This window comes from Pelodiscus sinensis, chromosome 15 (genome assembly GCF_052426305.1).
Source record: "Pelodiscus sinensis isolate ZL-2025 chromosome 15, ASM5242630v1, whole genome shotgun sequence".
NCBI classification, from domain to species: Eukaryota; Metazoa; Chordata; order Testudines; family Trionychidae; genus Pelodiscus; species Pelodiscus sinensis.
The window spans coordinates 31,320,661-31,338,125 of record NC_143066.1 but is presented as its reverse complement, the minus strand read 5'-3'; the positions used below and the strand labels follow the sequence as shown (position 1 = coordinate 31,338,125).

The 17,465-nt window shown below is 43.8% G+C and overlaps 1 protein-coding gene across 3 annotated transcripts in view; it reads left to right on the top strand.

Annotated features, from left to right (window-relative positions):
- Nucleotides 1-17,465, top strand: part of CARD11 (caspase recruitment domain family member 11) — an 83,403-nt gene that overhangs the window by 50,693 nt on the left and 15,245 nt on the right. For all 3 annotated transcript variants that reach the window (XM_075899621.2, XM_075899622.2, XM_075899623.2), the window contains 6 exons: nucleotides 2,033-2,148; nucleotides 3,294-3,397; nucleotides 9,448-9,500; nucleotides 11,231-11,363; nucleotides 11,962-12,163; nucleotides 16,943-17,069. In XM_075899621.2, coding sequence (XP_075755736.1) covers nucleotides 2,033-2,148; nucleotides 3,294-3,397; nucleotides 9,448-9,500; nucleotides 11,231-11,363; nucleotides 11,962-12,163; nucleotides 16,943-17,069 — 735 coding nt within the window. The remainder of the gene's footprint in view (nucleotides 1-2,032; nucleotides 2,149-3,293; nucleotides 3,398-9,447; nucleotides 9,501-11,230; nucleotides 11,364-11,961; nucleotides 12,164-16,942; nucleotides 17,070-17,465) is intronic.

Here is a 17,465-nt window from a genome sequence, read left to right as displayed (position 1 = left end):
TAAGTTTGCAGATGATACCAAGCTGGGAGGGGTTGCAACTGCTTTGGAGGATAGAGTCATAATTCAAAATGATCTGGAAAAATTGGAGAAATAGTCTGAGATAAACAGGATGAAGTTTAATAAGGACAAATGCAAAGTGCTCCACTTAGGAAGGAACAATCAGTTTCACACATACAGAATGGGAAGCAACTGTCTAGGAAGGAATACGGCAGAAAGGGATCTAGGGGTTGTAGTGGACCACAAGCTAAATATGAGTCAACAGTGTGACGCTGTTGCAAAAAAACCAAACATGATTCTAGGATGCATTAACAGGTGTGTTGTGAGCAAGACATGAGAAGTCATTCTTCCACTCTACTCTGTGCTGATTAGACCTCAGTTGGAGTATTGCGTCCAATTCTGGGCATCTCATTTCAAAAAAGGTGTGGAGAAACTGGAGAGGGTCCAGAGAAGAGCAACAAGAATGATTAAAGGTCTAGAGAACATGACCTATGAAGGAAGACTGAAAGAATTGGGCTTGTTTAGTTTGGAAAAGAGAAGATTGAGAGGGGACATGATAGTGGTTTTCAAGTATCTAAAAGGTTGTTACAAGGAGGAGGGAGAAAAAACCTTCTTGGCCTCTGAGAATAGAACAAGAAGCAATGGGCTTAAAGTGCAGCAAGAGAGGTTTAGGCTGGACATTAGGAAAAACTTCCAAACTGTCAGGGTGGTTAAACACTGGAATAAATTGCCTAGGGAACAGGTTGTTGAATCTCCATCTCTGGAGATATTTAAGAGCAGGTTAGATAAATGTCTCTCAGGGATGGTCTAGACAGTACTGGGTCCTGCCATGAGGGCAGGGGACTGGACTCAATGACCTCTCAGGGTCCCTTCCAGTCCAAGTATTCTATGATTCTATGATAGAATTCAGCTACACAGTATGTTCCGTAAGCGCATTTCCGCTGATGGAGCACAGATGACTCATAGAATCATAGAATATTAGAACTGCAAGGGACCTCGAGAGGTCATCGAGTCTGGTCCTCTGCCCTCATGGCAGGACCAAATTACTGTCTAGACCATCCCCGATAGACATTTATCTAACCTACTCTTAAATATCTCCAGAGATGGAGATTCAACAACCTCCCTAGGCAATTTATTCCAATGTTTAACCACTCCCTCCTCCTTGTAACAACCTTTCCTAATGTCCAACTGAAACCTCCCTTGCTGCAGTTTAAGCCCATTTCTTCTTATTCCATCCTCAGAGGCCAAGATAAACAAGTTTTCTCCCTCCTCCTCATGACATCCTTTTAGATACCTGAAAACGGCTATCATGTCCCCCCTCAGTCTTCTCTTTTCTAAACTAAACAAACCCAATTCTTTCAGCCTTCCCTCATAGCTCATGTTCTCTAGACCTTTAATCATTCTTGTTGCTCTTCTCTGGACCCTCTCCAATTACTCGTGTTGGCTCATTTCTTTAACTGATGGATTAATGTTCATGAACCTCACAGAGGAATGTGGTTTAAAGGGGGGGCCTGCTGACAAGGAAGGGCAAAGGGGGAAGTTGCCCCAGGACCCAGTGCTTCAAAAGAGCCAGGACTCCCAGCTGCTACCTCCGCTATGACCAGAACCCAGGCCCTTTAAATCATGCTGGAGCACACGCTCCGGGCTGCTCTCAGAGCTGGGTGTGGAGGAGAGAAAGGCAGCATGGTGCACTCCAGGGGGCTTTGAGGACCGGCTGCCCTATCCTACCCCTTCTGGGAGCACGGAGCCAGGCCCCCCACACCTGGCCCAGGAGCCCAGCAAGTCTGTTGGCCCCCTTGAGTTGAATGAGGGGCAGGGTGCTCCCCAGAAGTGTGCACATTCCTGCTTTAGTGCATCACTGTATAGGATAGGGAGGCAAAGGAGGGGCAGGCAGAGGATAAGCTGGAAGGATAGATAATCCGATACGTTGTTGCGGCTCTGCAGAAGTGTTTATATTGAAGTGGATCTAATATAAAAATCCCTTGTGTCTGTCTCCCTCTCTCTTTGTCTTCGTCTCTGTTGTTCATGAGCACAGCAGTCAGAGCCCAGGAGGAAGACGGGGCCGATGCCAGCAGCAGCCACACAGACACCAGTTCCTCCAATCCTGTTTCCATCAATAACTCAGTCAGCAACTGCGAAGCTGGCAAAATTGTAAGGAGCCTTTGGATGCCCCTGGTTTGTCTGTGACCTTCCTTATAATGTGATTCAGATCTCCCACCACCTAGCACTAACTCTGCACTAGCAACCCAGCTGCGATCAAACAGAGGGCCCTGTCTGTCGCTCCCTAATCCTTTTAATAGCATTTTATTAGAACTATGTTATTAACCTTTCCCAAAATCACATAACTGGCTTATGTTTATTTAAAGATATTTCAACAGGACTTTGCAGAGTATTAACAACCTCTCCATATCTCATTTCTCCATTTAACACTTAGTGTAGGCGGTAGAGGCGTTTTTTCAAAGGCTGCTTTGTAATTGATTTTAGTGGAAGATTTGAAATTCTATCGGAGTTTCTCATGCCCTTCATGTCCATAAGCAACAATGGGTCAAAGAAGGGGCACAGCTAGCAGCTGGTAATTTCTGCACTAACCAATCCCTTTCTGTAGTAGCCCCATAATCTCCCAAGGTAGACATGCCATTATACACAATGTGAGCACTGACACAGCAGGTGTAGTTAAAGAGAATGATCTTGCAGAGTGTTAATAAAAGATCTGATGAAGAATAAAATGCCTTGCCAGAGCACTGTAAGAAATGCTGCCCCCAGGAAATTAAAAACTATATCCTAAAATAGCCAGTGGGGGACCTTTCGCCTCGCCTAATAAGTTCAGATGCCTTTATAGGTATACCCTTGAGAATATTAGTCATATACGTTGATGAATTACATTGTTTTGATTACAACGCAGTTTAGAATAGTTTATGAACTGGTGTTATTAATTTATTTAGAATGAGCATACATTTATTTTTCCTTCTTTTTTCTGTATCCCCTAGAACACCAATTCACAATGCAACATATGTCCCATTTAACAAGGTTTAACCTAAAACTCTGCAGTGAATCAGTCATTTGCATCGCCACATAAGGCCATGTCATGTCTCTGCACCATGAGCACACATACACACACAGAAAAGTTGGAACAGATAGGCGTGTGGGACGCTGTGACGATGGAATGAGTTTGTCCCAATAGTCCATATTAAATGGAGAGCATTTGCAGTAAGGTACCAGACCAAAACACTGATGACTTTCAAAAGGAGAAATGGATATGATACTTAACGTGGACTTTTTTTCTTTTTAAAAAAAAGCAAACCCTGAGAAATCGAAACCACAGTATCATGTCCACCACCCCAGAACCTCCAGGAAATGACTCCATAGTCCGACGTTGCAAAGAAGATGCTCCTCATTGCAGGTGGGTAGCTGTGTTTGTGAAAGGTGTGTAAAAAACACTGTTAAGACTACCGAATTAACTGCGCCTCCTACTCCTTTAGTCTGACCTGGCTTCCCTCACCTCAGTCAGGATGGATTCCTGTGGTATAAGCACACTCAGACTGAATGCTTGGGCTGCAGCCCCCTAACTCCCTCCAATGTCAACAGCACAGGCCCGGATTGGCTTTGACCCCTGTAAACGTTTCCCTTGGGGAGCATATGACAAGCATCGGTTTACAGTTACATCCTTGATTAGGGGTATGGAACGGCTGCCATATGAAGAGAGATTAATAAGATTGGGACTTTTCATCTGGGAAAAGAGATGACTAAGGGGGATATGAGAGGTCTATAAAATCATGGCTAGTGTGGAAAAAGTGAATAAGGAAGCATTATTTACTATTCCGATAACACAAGAACTAGGGGTTACCAAAGGAAATTAATAGGTAGTAACTTTAAAACAAACAAAAGGAAGTATTTCTTCATACAAGGTACAGTCAACCTGTGGAACTCCTTGACAGAGGATGTTGCGAAGGCCAAGACTATAACAGAGTTCAAAAAAGAGCTAGATAAATACAAGAGCTAGATAAATCCTGTTAGCCAGGATGGGCAACAGAGGATGGATCACTAGATGATACCTGTTCTGTTCATTCCCTCTGTGGCACCTGGCATTGGCCAGTGTTAGAAGACAGGATACTGGGCTAGATGGACCTTTGGTCTGACCTGGTATGGCCATTATTATTATTATGTGCCTCTTACGGTGCAAAGTAAATCAAACCCAGGGTAAAAACTGTTGAAAAGGCCCTACACACATGGATAGGTTGGCCACTGAGGCATTCCTGAAGTACTGGATATGCTGGTACTTTTGGGAATGGCATGGGCCTTCCCTTCCCAGCATGACCTCACCCATCTTGTTGTGACCTCATGTGCCCGGTGCGGTACTAGGTCATAGCCTAGAGGGGTTTTTTGAAGCGTGCCACCTTGCCCCAGCTGGCAAGACTTCTCTTGCATAGTGCATACGACATCACACTGGGGTGAGGGGCAGAGCAGAGCACTCTTCATTATGGCATCTTTCATTTCATACCAGACAAAACTAGTCTCAGGACTGGATGGGGAAAGGGTTTAGAAAAGCAGAACTGTCTGGTTTAAAACTGGACAAATGGCATGCCTATGCATGGATATCATTACACCTTTGTGGATTCTCCTCAGCCCAGCTGTCTCCATCTCTGGAAGGGGAAAACCTACTATGCTGCAGTTTCAGCTGTGTTTGCCAGGCTGTTAGCTTTCCACTACACTCCTCGAGCTGCCTCTCCTTGGCTCCTACAAGCCCTTTTCTAGGATCTCTGAGGTTCAATTCCCCTTAATCCCAAAATTTAACCTTGGGAAGAATAATCCGTTCCAGTTTGGATGGAGCCAGTTAAAAGGTATTCCACTCCCTCCTCCTCCCCCCCCCCCCCCCACACACTCTTACCTGTCATTGTTTCACCAAAAAAATACCAAAAATTGTTTAACCAGTCCTGCTTGGTATCTTTAATCAAATTCTGTATGAAGTAACCCCCGCCCACCCCATAACCAAACACGTAGAAGCATGCACTATTCATAACAAATAGTGCAGATACGGCCCAGTTCATCATAAATTGGTCATAAGCAGTTTAAGTTAACACTTCCCTTTAAAAAAAAAATGAAGTCCTGGGATCTGACCAACCATGATATGTATTTGTTTTGGATTGTAGCACCCAACTGCTACTAATGTTGTCATGCTAAATATTTCAGAGGTGTAGCCGAGTTAGTCTGTAACTGGAAAAACTTAAAAAAACAATGAATAGTCTAGCAGCACCTTAAAGACTAACGAAATATGTTAGTCTTTGAGGTGCTGATAGACTATTCATTGTTTTTTATGCTGAATATTGTTTTTTAATTAGGACATGCAAAACACTCATGTTAAGGAAACTGTGGGAATTTTTTTAAAACTTCATTTTTATTGTTCTTATATAAAATATAAACACACAGTGAAACAAACTATATATAAATGTATGCACAACATAGAAATTCCATATAAATAACACAATTCAGTGTTCATTATTTGTAAAACTTGGATGAAACAAGCCTACAAGCACACACAAACCTGAACCTAAATAAATCAGTGAGAACGTAACCTATGAGTATTGGAGACTAATATAAACTAAACTGATAATATATGCAATAGTTTAATGTCTGACCAGATATCCTCAAACTTTTTCCAAGAGTTGCTCTTAGACCAGAGGTATCCTGGAAAAACTCCGCCGCATCCGGGGAATTTTGAGAAGAACAGACGCGCCCTTTTGGAAGCCCCATATTCCTCATTTTATGAGGAATAAGGGCTCTTCCAAAAAAGGAGGTTTTTCTGACATTTGGCCCCCTGTAGACGGGCCAAATATCGAAAAAGTCTCGTCCAAAAAAAATCGGAAAAGGTACCAAATTGCAATTTGCAATTTGTGTATTTTTTTCCGAAAAAAAAAAACCAGCCAAAATTTAACAAAGCAAAACATATCAACAGCAAGATTCTTACTAATATGTTAACTTTAGCACCTTCTACAAATGTAGCATTTTTATTCCTGTTTTTTCTTCTTAAAATCTAGTGTATTACATTTTTGTTGTTTCCTTACATGCTTACCGTAAAATATACAAAAGGGCTGAATTAACCTTATTGTAAGTACATAATTTTTCATGTTTCTTGACTCTCTTTGGTTTAACTGTGCATGCTTTATGTTGTGCTGTTGTGGGGGCCAGAGTGTGGAGTGTGATAGCAGGCAAAGGAGAGAGAATAGACAGTTGCAAGTGTTTTGGTCCTAAAGAGGTTCTGAAGTTCACACCTCATTAAGGTAAAAGGGGTGGAAGAGGCAGCGGAGTTCACATCTCTTTGAGACAGCTTTCAGCATGGTTGAGCTAAGAGGAGAGCAGCCCATTGGTGTACAAAGTGCTGACTGTGTGTCAGCATGTGAAAAAGACATTTAGGCCACTGATTTGGGCTGCTCCAATTTTTGTGACAGCTTGGGTCTAGCTTCCAGAGGATCAGAGCCCTTGTGCTTTTGAAGTCAGTAGGAGCGGAAAGGCTCCACAACTGTTAAAATCAGAACTTACATCTTTCAACCTGGGCACCAAGAATCAGCGACCGTTTTGAACATTTATCTTAGTTTTTTTCATATGAAAATTTACAGAGTGCAATAAAAACTGTAAAGCCAGCGTAAAATCTTGGTGTCGGTCATGTGTGCAAACCTTGAGACCCATGACTGCTTCTGGTTCCAGATGTTAAGGCTGTGTGAGAGAGAGAAAAAACACATTTTGTGCAAATTATCCCAATAGCACACCCTCTTTCCGTCTGGCAAGACAGAGAAATGTGCACAGTGTCCAGCAGAGTAGAGGTGTAGTCTTTTTCTGCTGAGTTAAAAATCTTTACAGATGTCCCTGGAGCATGCTCAGAAGTAATTTTTCAATAGCTTACAACTTTATGATTAGCCTGCCAAGCTCTTTTCAAACTTGTTCATTTCATGGACATACTGAAAAAAATTACTATTTACATGCCAAGTTTCAGGTTTCACAGTTCAGCTGGTTTTGAGTTATTTGTGTGAAAATGAAATGAGGCAATTTATTATAGTGGGGGGGGGGGAGTGGTTGGGTTTATTTCTCCCTGCAGGATCGCATAACTTTAAAGTAGTTGAACTGATTTTCCCCAAACTTTCTGCAAAAATTCCCCTTTCACCTTGGATCAAGTGGCGAAAATGTTAGCCTCAAGGATGAGAATGGGGGCGTTATAATTTAAACCAATTTGCAGCATTAACTGGTCTCAATCTGCAGCATTAACATAGCCAAGTTGCTTTAGATATTTAGCCAATTAGATCATTCACTTGGCTGGACATTGTTGTGATAACTGGGCCTACAAATTTACCCTAATTGTGAGTTCAGTGGTGAAAAGTGAGCGAAAGTTCATAAAATGTCAGAGTAACCTATAAAAACAGATGCTGGGAAGAAAAGATGCAATAGGGAGACAGACTTAATTAGTTTAAACAGAAGGGTCTACTCATATAATTCAAGGACTGTTAAGATCCTGCCTGGTAAACAAGAAAAATATGGGAGAAGAAATTAATGAATAGGTCAGTCCTTAGGCAAATGCAGCTGCCTAGGGCACCAGTAGCCAATCCCCCAGCTCCCTTCCCCCTATTCCACCTCCCAGTCCCATAGGACCAAATCTCCTAGCCCTCCCTCACCCTGCTCCACCTCCCAGCCTCATTGGATCCAGTCCCCCAGCCTCCAGTCTCCTCACTCCACCTCTCCTTCGCTCCGCCTGCCAGCCCACAGCTCCAGCCAGCGGTGCCACTCAGTCTGCCTGCTCACCCACCAGCCTTCTTATCCTTCTCCCTCGCCCCCCATAGCCTGAGCACAGCCCCGCCCAGGGATGGAAGGTACAGGTGTTTGGGCTGCCTAGGGCCCCACAAATCTTAAGGACAGCCATGTTAATGAACCAAAATGGGTATGTTGGAAATTAAGCCAAATTGGTGGGCAAATTAATGAAGTCATGGGCTATTCTGGCTGTCATTTCCTTTTGAGGCCTTTAAGAGACTTTGGCGGAGGGGGAGTGGTAATCTGGCTACTGTAAAGCTAGTTGATTAAAAGACAGGAGATAGGGAAGGAGCAAGGATCCTCTTCATGGCTACCTTCCCCTACCATCTCCTGGGACCCATAACATTTGTCATCGGATCCTGAAAGATAGCCTCACTGGGCCAATAGGAAGGAGCCAGATGACATCACAGTCTTCACTGGCTCCAGCTAATGCCAAATACAAGCTGTGTCCTTCCTCGTGTGTCCTTTCCCTTCCCTACCCTTATTTCTTTTCTTGCCTGTCCCTCTCCTTTTTCTTCTGTTTAATCAGAATCAGGCTCAGCCAGCCAGGACTGTATTTTGCAACACTTCTGTAAGCAACTAATGCAACTAACACAATGCCCAAATAGCCTGATGCTGGTATCATATGTCAAGTCTCTGAGCAACTGATACAACCCTGTGTTAGGCTGAGGTGGCTTTTTTTGTTTGTTTTTTTCTAGCAGGGAGGCAACCAAACCAGAGCTGTTTTTACTCTTGGCTGATCTTTTGTCATTTATTCCCTCTACATTAATATAAACAACCTGCCTTTTGGGGCCCACTTTTGTGGGCCTTCTTCTTGATAAGCTGCATCTTACTCCTTCCTCAGGAAAGTCCCTGTGAAGTCATCTGTTGTGGAGGAAGATGCTGTTCAGTCTCAGTAAAGGAATCCTAATCTGGCCCTTTGGTTTTTATTTTTAGTGAAGATGTCAGCAAGACCTGAAGTGGCTAGTATTTTGGTCTGGTGCCTGATCCAACTTTCATTGAAGTGAGTCCTTACTGATTTCAAAGGGAGTTGGATTGGGACGATGGTTGTGGAAATGGGAGGTGCTGCACATAGCCTGTATATCCTGACATTCCTCTGATTTCACCAGACAGTCCATTGTAAAAGGTCTCTCCGGAAGACCCGTGCAGCTGTTCTAATGCTTCAAATGCACTTCAAAGGCATAACCAAAATAAATCATATGTATGGCTCTATTTGAAGCCCTTCCCTTACATTTTGAATCCAGTGTGGAACAAAGCACATGGCAGTCTAAAGCAGGTATTATGCATGCACTGTTCGAAAGAAGAACTGAAATAGTAAGTGCATATCAACCAGTTCAAGCCATGAGAGACCACAGTTTCCTTCCACCTGCCAGAACCTTCGTCACCTCTGTGTTAGCACTTCTTCCTTCTGAAACTTCCCACGGCTTCCCACGCCTCTCTCTCTCCTCCACAGGCCTCTCCAGATAATGTTTCCTATGCAGCTTTCCTGCTTCTTCCCGGTGTCATATGTCTGTAAAGCTTAGTCTGTTGGCACTGTCCTTCTGTTTCACCTGCCACCTTCAACACCCTCCTCCACCATAGCCCTTCATTGGTCAGAGCCGACTGATACCTGCTGAATGTTAAACAGTGGACATCTCTTTCTTTGTTTTTTAATTCTAGCCTTGCTGAAGAGGACAATGACAGCTTTGGCTGTGATACTTTGGAACTAGATGGTAAGTGAGTGGCAGGGGACACACCAGTCCACAGTCATGAGCCATGATTCCTTAGCTCACCAGACTCAGGTGTTGTTCACCGGTCCCTATAATCACATAAAGAGTTGGAGGAAGGAAGATACGTGATCACACTGACTTTTCATTATCACAGGCAGACCTGGGATAGGAGAGAGATTCCTATTTGTTCACTGGCTTCCATTAACATAGGTAGAGCCTCTGCAAGAATATGAAGGACTCTCACCTTCACACCCATTGGAAAATATAACAATTGCGATAAAACCAATTCATGCCAGACTCTCTCTTTTTTCATATGGAGTAGACCCCAGTAGGCCAGCCTTCTGAGGCCGAAGCACTATGCTGGGTTCTGCTAATTACAGAGACTATACTGACCAGAAGGGATATTCAGGCTACATGTACACTACAAGGTTTTTGCGCAAAAACCTGTGGAGCGTCCACACCTCAAATGAGCTTTTGTGCAATTAAACGGGCAGTTAAATGGCAGAACAGAGGGCTTTTTCTGCCATAGGTAAACCTTCTTTCACGAGGCATAACTGCTTTTAGCACTACAGCTATTGCACAAGAAGGCAAGCGTGGATGCTCCAGAGGGAAAAAGCACAAGTGCTCTGATGGCCATTCACAGAATTCACTTTCTTGTGCAAGTGCATCCATGCAGTGTGGACGCTCTCTTGCACAAAAGCACATGGCTTTTGCAATGCGCTTTGAGGTGTGGATGTGCTCTTGCACGTTTTTGTGCAGAAACTCTTGCGCAAAAGGCTTCTTGCGCAAAAACCTTGTAGTGTAGATGTAGCCTCAGTGCTCAAAAGGAAACAAAGGACCATTGAACCTGTATCTTAGGAAATGGCGTGGGACCAGTAGCTGGAGAGAGAGCTGCTGCTTGTTTGGTCCAAACCTCACAATGAGAAGTGGTTCAGGAGCAGCTCACTGATTCTATAAGCCCAACCTTTCTGAGCAGAAGTTGCTACAGGGCAAGGTGAATGGATTCTGGCTGTTGGAGAGCACTCATTTTGCCAGAAAGAGATTATGTGGGCTAAGCAAGGGACTGGGAACCAGGAACCCCTAGATTCCGATTTTGGTCCAGAACCGATGTGTAATCTTTGGCATGTCCCTGAACCACTCTGAATGTCGATCTTTCTCTGCATAGAGCAGGGGTAATGATGGTTTTCTTCTTGGGCTGTTGGGAGCATTTGTAAAGAATTTCTCAAAGGGATTGTTACGTTCCATCATTCTCACACTGATCTGGTGGGCCCTTAGCATTTATGGAAAAACATTTCTGTAGGGCTGCTAGTTTACAAGGTGCCTTATAAATATCAATGCATCCTCAGTCTGAAAAATTAACCATCTAAATATGACGGGACACAAAAGCACAAGAAAAACCCCAGATCTGTGTTTTAGAAGAGGAAAGGCAAAGTGGGGATTAGTGATGAGAAGAAGGAGCTATTGCTTGAGGAGGGAGTCTTAGGAAGCGATTGGATTTGGAAGAAAGGACACTTGGATGGGAAGGACTAGGTGACTGGTCCAGGCATGAGGGGGATTTTCATTCCTGCCTCCAGGACCAGTCATTTTCTGCTCTGAATCGAAGTAATGTTTCTCTCCCACCAACCCACCCATACACCCCCAGGCTTGCCCTGGAATCAGCTATGCCTGCACCTTTCCTCATTCTGCTTCCTTGTGTCATCTAGAATTCCTTTGATTTTTATTTCCCTTTTCAGATGACAGTCATGACAGGTACTCGCACGGAGCTCCCTCGGTGCACTCCTCCTCCTCCTCTCACCAGTCTGAAGGCATGGATGCCTATGACCTTGAGCACGTCAGCTCCATTTTTAGGAAGTTCTCTCTGGAAAGGTATTTTGGGGATGTTGATTTATCTGCTCAACACTGATCTAGGAGTAAAAAGGCAGCTCAGGGGAAGGTTGACCCCTAGATATTAGGTCACTCCATGAATATCAGAGAATGGGCTATCACATGACACAGTGTTATCACAGTTTGCTTCCTTATGTCCTCGCGTCACAGTGCAGCAACACCACATGTTATGTTGGGACCGTTTATCCTGCCAGCTGAGGCAGTGATTGACAATCAGGCCTGTCTCAGAAAAATCAAGGGAGGCAACTTCTCTGAAGAGAGCAGTTTCATCCTAGTGACCTTGTCTCACTGCTGTTGGTTACCAGACACTGTGCCACTCTACACGTGAGGCTGTTCAGTCTTATTTCAGCATTAAGGAGATACCCAGATGCTATTCTCTTGTATAACTTACCTAATATTGTAGCAGAGAGGGCAGATTTCTCTGGGGGTTGTTAGATCCTAGTGCTTGATAAACAGAAAGCTCATTTGCATGCCCCCCTCTCATTTATCCTGAGTGGAGAATATCTATTTTTGTGCCAGACTAATTGAGAGAAGCTGAGAGCCGCATCCTCTAAGCAGTTTGTTTGTTTCATGAACACAGACCTTTCCGTCCTTCTGTGACGTCTGTTGCTCGCATTAGGAACTCTTGTCACACTGTCCAGCGCATCACACTGAATGGAGACAGCCTCAACTCAGAGATCACTCTGCTGGGAGGCAATGACAAAGGAAGCTTTATCAGCTCTGTCAAGCTGGGATCCCTAGCAGAGAAAGCAGGCCTCCGGGAGGGACACCAGCTGCTTCTGGTGAGCATTAAACAAACAACAAACAGTGTGTGCTCATTGCACTAATCCCCTTTGTTTCTTGTTTCCTCTTTTAATTCTCTGTTAATGACAAACTATGAGATTCTCTGCAGCCAATACTCCTACATCTTTAGATCTAATCAGGAATCCTGCTGAGAAAGTCTGGAAGTGGGGGGGTATTTATGGGCTTCTTAGACACCTGCACCATGACAGCTTACAGTGATCCAGCTGGAAGAAGTTGGGGCAGGAGTGACCGGCTGCCTGTCCTTTTACCCCCTTTCTTATAGTAATATCCCTTGGAAAAGACTGGGAGGGGAGTAGTTGTGAGCTTTCCCTGTCACCCGCATCTTGTGTGTTTGCTTATTTGTTTGTTTGTTTTGTTTTCGGTTTGTAAAGACTGGTAGGAGGTGACATGCTGTGAGAAAAGCAGGGCCCTGATTAGGCAGCCAGACAGTCAACCCTTGGTACAGGTGCAGCAAACACAGGTGGAAATGGGAGTTTGGGGGCAGGGATGTGAGGTGTTCTGGTTTTGGTTTGGTTTGTTCGTTCATTTGGGTGTTCGTTTGTCAGGAATTTAAGTGGGAAAGCTATGACGGGTACAGGGCCAGTGGTGGTAGTGACCCGAGCCATGGAAGAGAGAATGAAGACAGCCCAATGTGTAAATTATAGGATGTACATGATCCTAGAGGGGTACCTGAAAAAAGCTTTATTTGTATGATGTTCCGCTGGATAGAGCAGATGGAAGAGAAGATACGAGGCTTGGAGATGCAGGTGGAAACCATGGTTGAGTTTTGAAGGGGATGCAGATGATGATGGAACAAAGGCAAGAGGCGGCTGAAAGGAAAAGTCAAGGCCTGCAGATGCAGGCGGGACTGAAAGAACTCAGAGGGAAGTCTGCTGGGTGAGGACTGTGGTCAATGAAAGCATGTGACCACAAGGAACCAGGCTGAAGAAAAGACTGGCTGGTGAAGGAGAAACAGAGTTCAGGAATAGGTTTGATGAGATGGAGAATGAAGGAGAAGCACAACAGGTAGTAAATGAAGGTGAGAGGGCAAGGAAGAGAAATCTTATAAGAAGAGGGGACGAGTCAGTGGAGATACACAGAATTCAGAGCCTTGGGAGGATACAGGATGCCTTTCAGAAGATTGCAAAGGAGAAGAGAAGAGAAGAGAAGAGAAGAGAAGAGAAGAGAAGAGAAGAGAAGAGAAGAGAAGAGAAGAGAAGAGAAGAGAAGAGAAGAGGTCTCACAATCAGAAGAACAGGAAGAAGGTTGGAGAATCACACCACCACCAGGAAAAGACAGGCCTACATGATTGGGAACTCCCTACTCGGAAGAACAGACAGACCTATCACCAGGGCTAGACCTGAGCACTGAAAGGTGTGCTGTCTGCTGGAAGCTGAGATACAGGGTGAGGACTTGAGGTTGAAGAGGACACAAATGGGAGCAGGAAAGGATCCACTGATTATCCTTCATATAAGTACAAATGACAAAGCTAGATTCTCACTAGAACATATAAGGGAATGGAGACTCATGTGATATTCAGAGGGATTCTACCTACCCCTAGAGGAAGAGAATGAAGGCGATACAAAGTTATGATTATCAACAGATGACTCAGGCAGTGGTGCTATAAGGAGGGCCCTGAGATGCTTGACCATTGGGAGGTATTGATGGACTCCTGCGATGGACTCCACCTGAGTAGGGAGGGAAATAGACTTCTGAGCTGGAGGTTGGCACAAATCATTAAAAGAGCTTTAAACTAGGAACTTGGAAGAGATGGGTGGGAGATGCTCATGGACTCTCCATACCTGATTTTAACATTGAGTGGAAGGAAAATCAAGTAAGAATGGATATACCAATGAAGAAAACTATAGCTAATATAATCCCTATGCTTTAAAAAGGGGATGGGAGAGAGATCCAGGCCTGTTTGATCTTAATTGTATGCAAGATCTTGGAATAAATTTGGAAAGAGAAAGTAATTACGCACACATAGGTGAGCAGTAATCAGGATGAAATACAACATCATTTTACAAAAGGTAGATTTCACCAGACCAGTCTGATCACCTTCTGTCACCAAAGTATGGGGGAGTCACAGGGCCTTGCACACACACACCCCATCCACAGTAAGGTGCGACTCTCAGCTGGCAGGTAGAACAGAAGGGTTTCTTAGTCGACAGGGTCACAACATAGAACAGATTTGTCAACACAGAAACCAGGATCAGTCAGTACAAACCATCTTAAGGAGAGGGGCCCCCAAAGCTATTGCCTGTTTCTTGCCCTGTGCCCCCAAGCCAGCCCAGACTCCCCACTCCCAGAAGTCTGGTCCCATCCCCATCCCCAGCCAGGCTCCTTCTCTAGCCTTTGTCCTGTTTCTTGGACAATAAGTGTCACCAGGTTGTTCCCCCTCCTAAGCTCAGGTTACGAAAGGCATCGGCCACAGGAGGATATCACACTCAAAATTCCCTTTGCCATCTAGGTATTGGTGCAGTACCCAGGAAACTGAGACATACCCATGGGGTTACTATGGGACAGTGGTACTCACATGCAACGTAACAACGTGAATAAATGCCTCCACTTTGTCACATTTTCGTTGAGAAGATAGCTGATTTTGTTAGACAAAGGAAATGCAATCAGTCAAATCTACCCGATTTCAATAAGGCACTTGATACAGTTCCGCATGGGAAATCATTAGTTAAATTTAGAGAAGATAGTGATTAATATGAGCATTGAAAGTGGAAAGAAACTAGTTAAAGGCAAGACTACAATGTGTCACACTGTCAGCCTGGAGGGAGGTGACCAGTGGAGTCCCTCAGGGATTAGTCTTGGAACCAATCTTATTCAACAGTTTTATTACTGATCTTGACACAAGTGAGAGTGTGCTAAGAAAAGTTATGGATGGCATCAAATTAAAGGTACAGCCAGTACAGAGGAGGACTGGAGTATCATGCAAGGAAATCAGGAAGACCTTGTAAACTGGAGTAATAGAAATGGGATGCAATTTAATTTAGGGTCTAACAAGATTTTTTTCCATAAGCTGGGGACTTAGCAGATGGAAGAAACAGAGAAGGCAAAAGGCGTGGGCATATTGATTAATCACAGGATGACTGTGCCCTCAATGTGATGTTGACCTAGGATGCATCAGAAGAGATATTCCAGTAGAGTCAGGGATGTGTTAGAATTATTTTTCAAAACATTGTGAGACCCCATCTGGATGCAATTCTGCTTATCTCATGCTTAAGAAAGATAAAATCAAACTGGAACAGGTGTAGAGAAGGTCTACTAAGAGGATCCAAGGAATGGAAAATCTACCTTATGAGAAGAGACTCAAAGAGCTTTTCTGGTTTAACCTAACCAAAAGAAGACTGATTGCTCTCAGTGATTACATCACAGGGATAAATACCAGAGAGGGAGAGGAGTTACATAAGTTAAGTGCCAATGTGGACACCAGAACAAATGGATATAAACTGGCCATCAACAAGTTTAGGCTTGAAATTAGGTCAAGGTTTCTAATCGTCAGAGTGCAGTTGTGGCACAGCCTTCCAAGTGGAGCCGTGGGGGCAAAAAAACCTAACTGGCTTCAAGACTAAGTTTGATAAGTTTATGGAGGGGAGTGGATGATTGGACTCTCTGCAATCGCATGTAGATGATCTGCAACTGCCAGTAGCAAAAATCCTCTCTGGCTGGAGATGGAACACTAGATGGAGAAGGCGCTGAGTTACTTCAGAGAATTCTCTCCCAATTGTCTGCCTGCTGTGCCTTGCTCAAATGCACAGGGTCTGATTACCATATTTGGGGTTAGGAAGGAGTTTTCCCTGGAAGTACATCTAGGCTGCAGGGTTTTTTCGAGATACATGTTTGCTCTTCTGCTTTTTTTTTTTTTTTTTTTTTCCGGAAAAGCAAATGTGCTCTTTCGGAAGCCCTGTCTTCCTTGTTCTATAAGGAAGAAGGGATCTTCAAAAGAGGTGGATTTTTCCAAAATTTGGCTCAGTGTAGACAGGCCAAATTTTGAAAAAGCCTCTTCCAGAAAAAAATCGGGAAAAGAGGTAGTTTAAACCTACCCTGTGTAACCCACGGAGGGAGCATAGAGTGTGGGTCACTTGTGGATTTAAACTTGTGTAAAAGACAAATTCCCTTGTAACTTAAAGTCTTTAACCAGTATTTGAGGACTTCTGTAACTCCGCCAAATGTCAGGGGTCTATTTCAGTAATGAGTGGTTGAGGTTCTGTGGTCTGCAATATGCAGGAGGTCAAACTGGATGATTATTATGGTCCTTTCTGACCTTAAAATCTGTGAGTCTATGAGCTGTTATCCTTACAACTGTTACACCCAGCAGCCACTTCTGCCTGGAGAAGATGTCACTGTGGTAGCTCTATGTTTTGTTAAGCCCCATGGCTTGTGCATCATTCTTCTATGACTCCTGCAGGAACTGCATGTACCATGAGCACCACCACCAGCAATATTACTAGGCCCTTCCCTATTGCTGCTCTTGATAGGAGAAGCTGGGAAAGGAATAGCTGCCAGCTTACCCTAAAGCTATCAGCCTTATGCCATTCCCAGTAGTGACTCTTACTAGGGAAACATGGATTATTGTGGAGTTACAGTTCCATCAACTTTCTGAATTTCTAGAGGAGAGAAAAGAAGCTACAGGCAAATAATTTAAATGTAATTGCATTGCTAGCAAAAGTAGCCAGGTTGTTTAATGTAGAAAGAAGCTACTGAATTTAATAGGTGGCATGATTGGCTCACACACTAAGCTCACAGCTAACAGTACTTCTTTCATCTAGCTGGAAGGCTGCATCAAAGGGGAAAATCAGAGTGTTCCTTTGGATACCTGCACAAAGGAAGAAGCTCATTGGACAATTCAGAGGTGTAGTGGACCAGTAATCCTCCAGTATAAACCAAACCATGAAGGTAAGACCTAAAGTTTGGCTTATCAGAAATTGCCAGTTTTTTTGATAAGGCAAGTCCTCTGCTAGATCAGAATCCGTTGAGCCAAACTCTGCTCTTAGTTGTACTGGAGTAATCAATCCTGAGGTAAATCCACTGGTTTCTGTCAAGCTACTTTAGATTTACAGCAATGTAACTGAAAAGCAGTAATAGCCCAAACACCTGTCATTCCAAGAATCTGAAGAGCTTAGTGGTGCGTCATTGGAGATAGTAGTCACCGTGTGCAAGATGATTTTTGTATACAATTTTCTGTGACATAACCTGACATGCTAAATTTTCTTTTCCGTCTCTGAGGTCTGATTTCACATTGACACTTTGAAGTTTACCTTGTTTATAATGGTTGCAGTTTTATCTTACTTT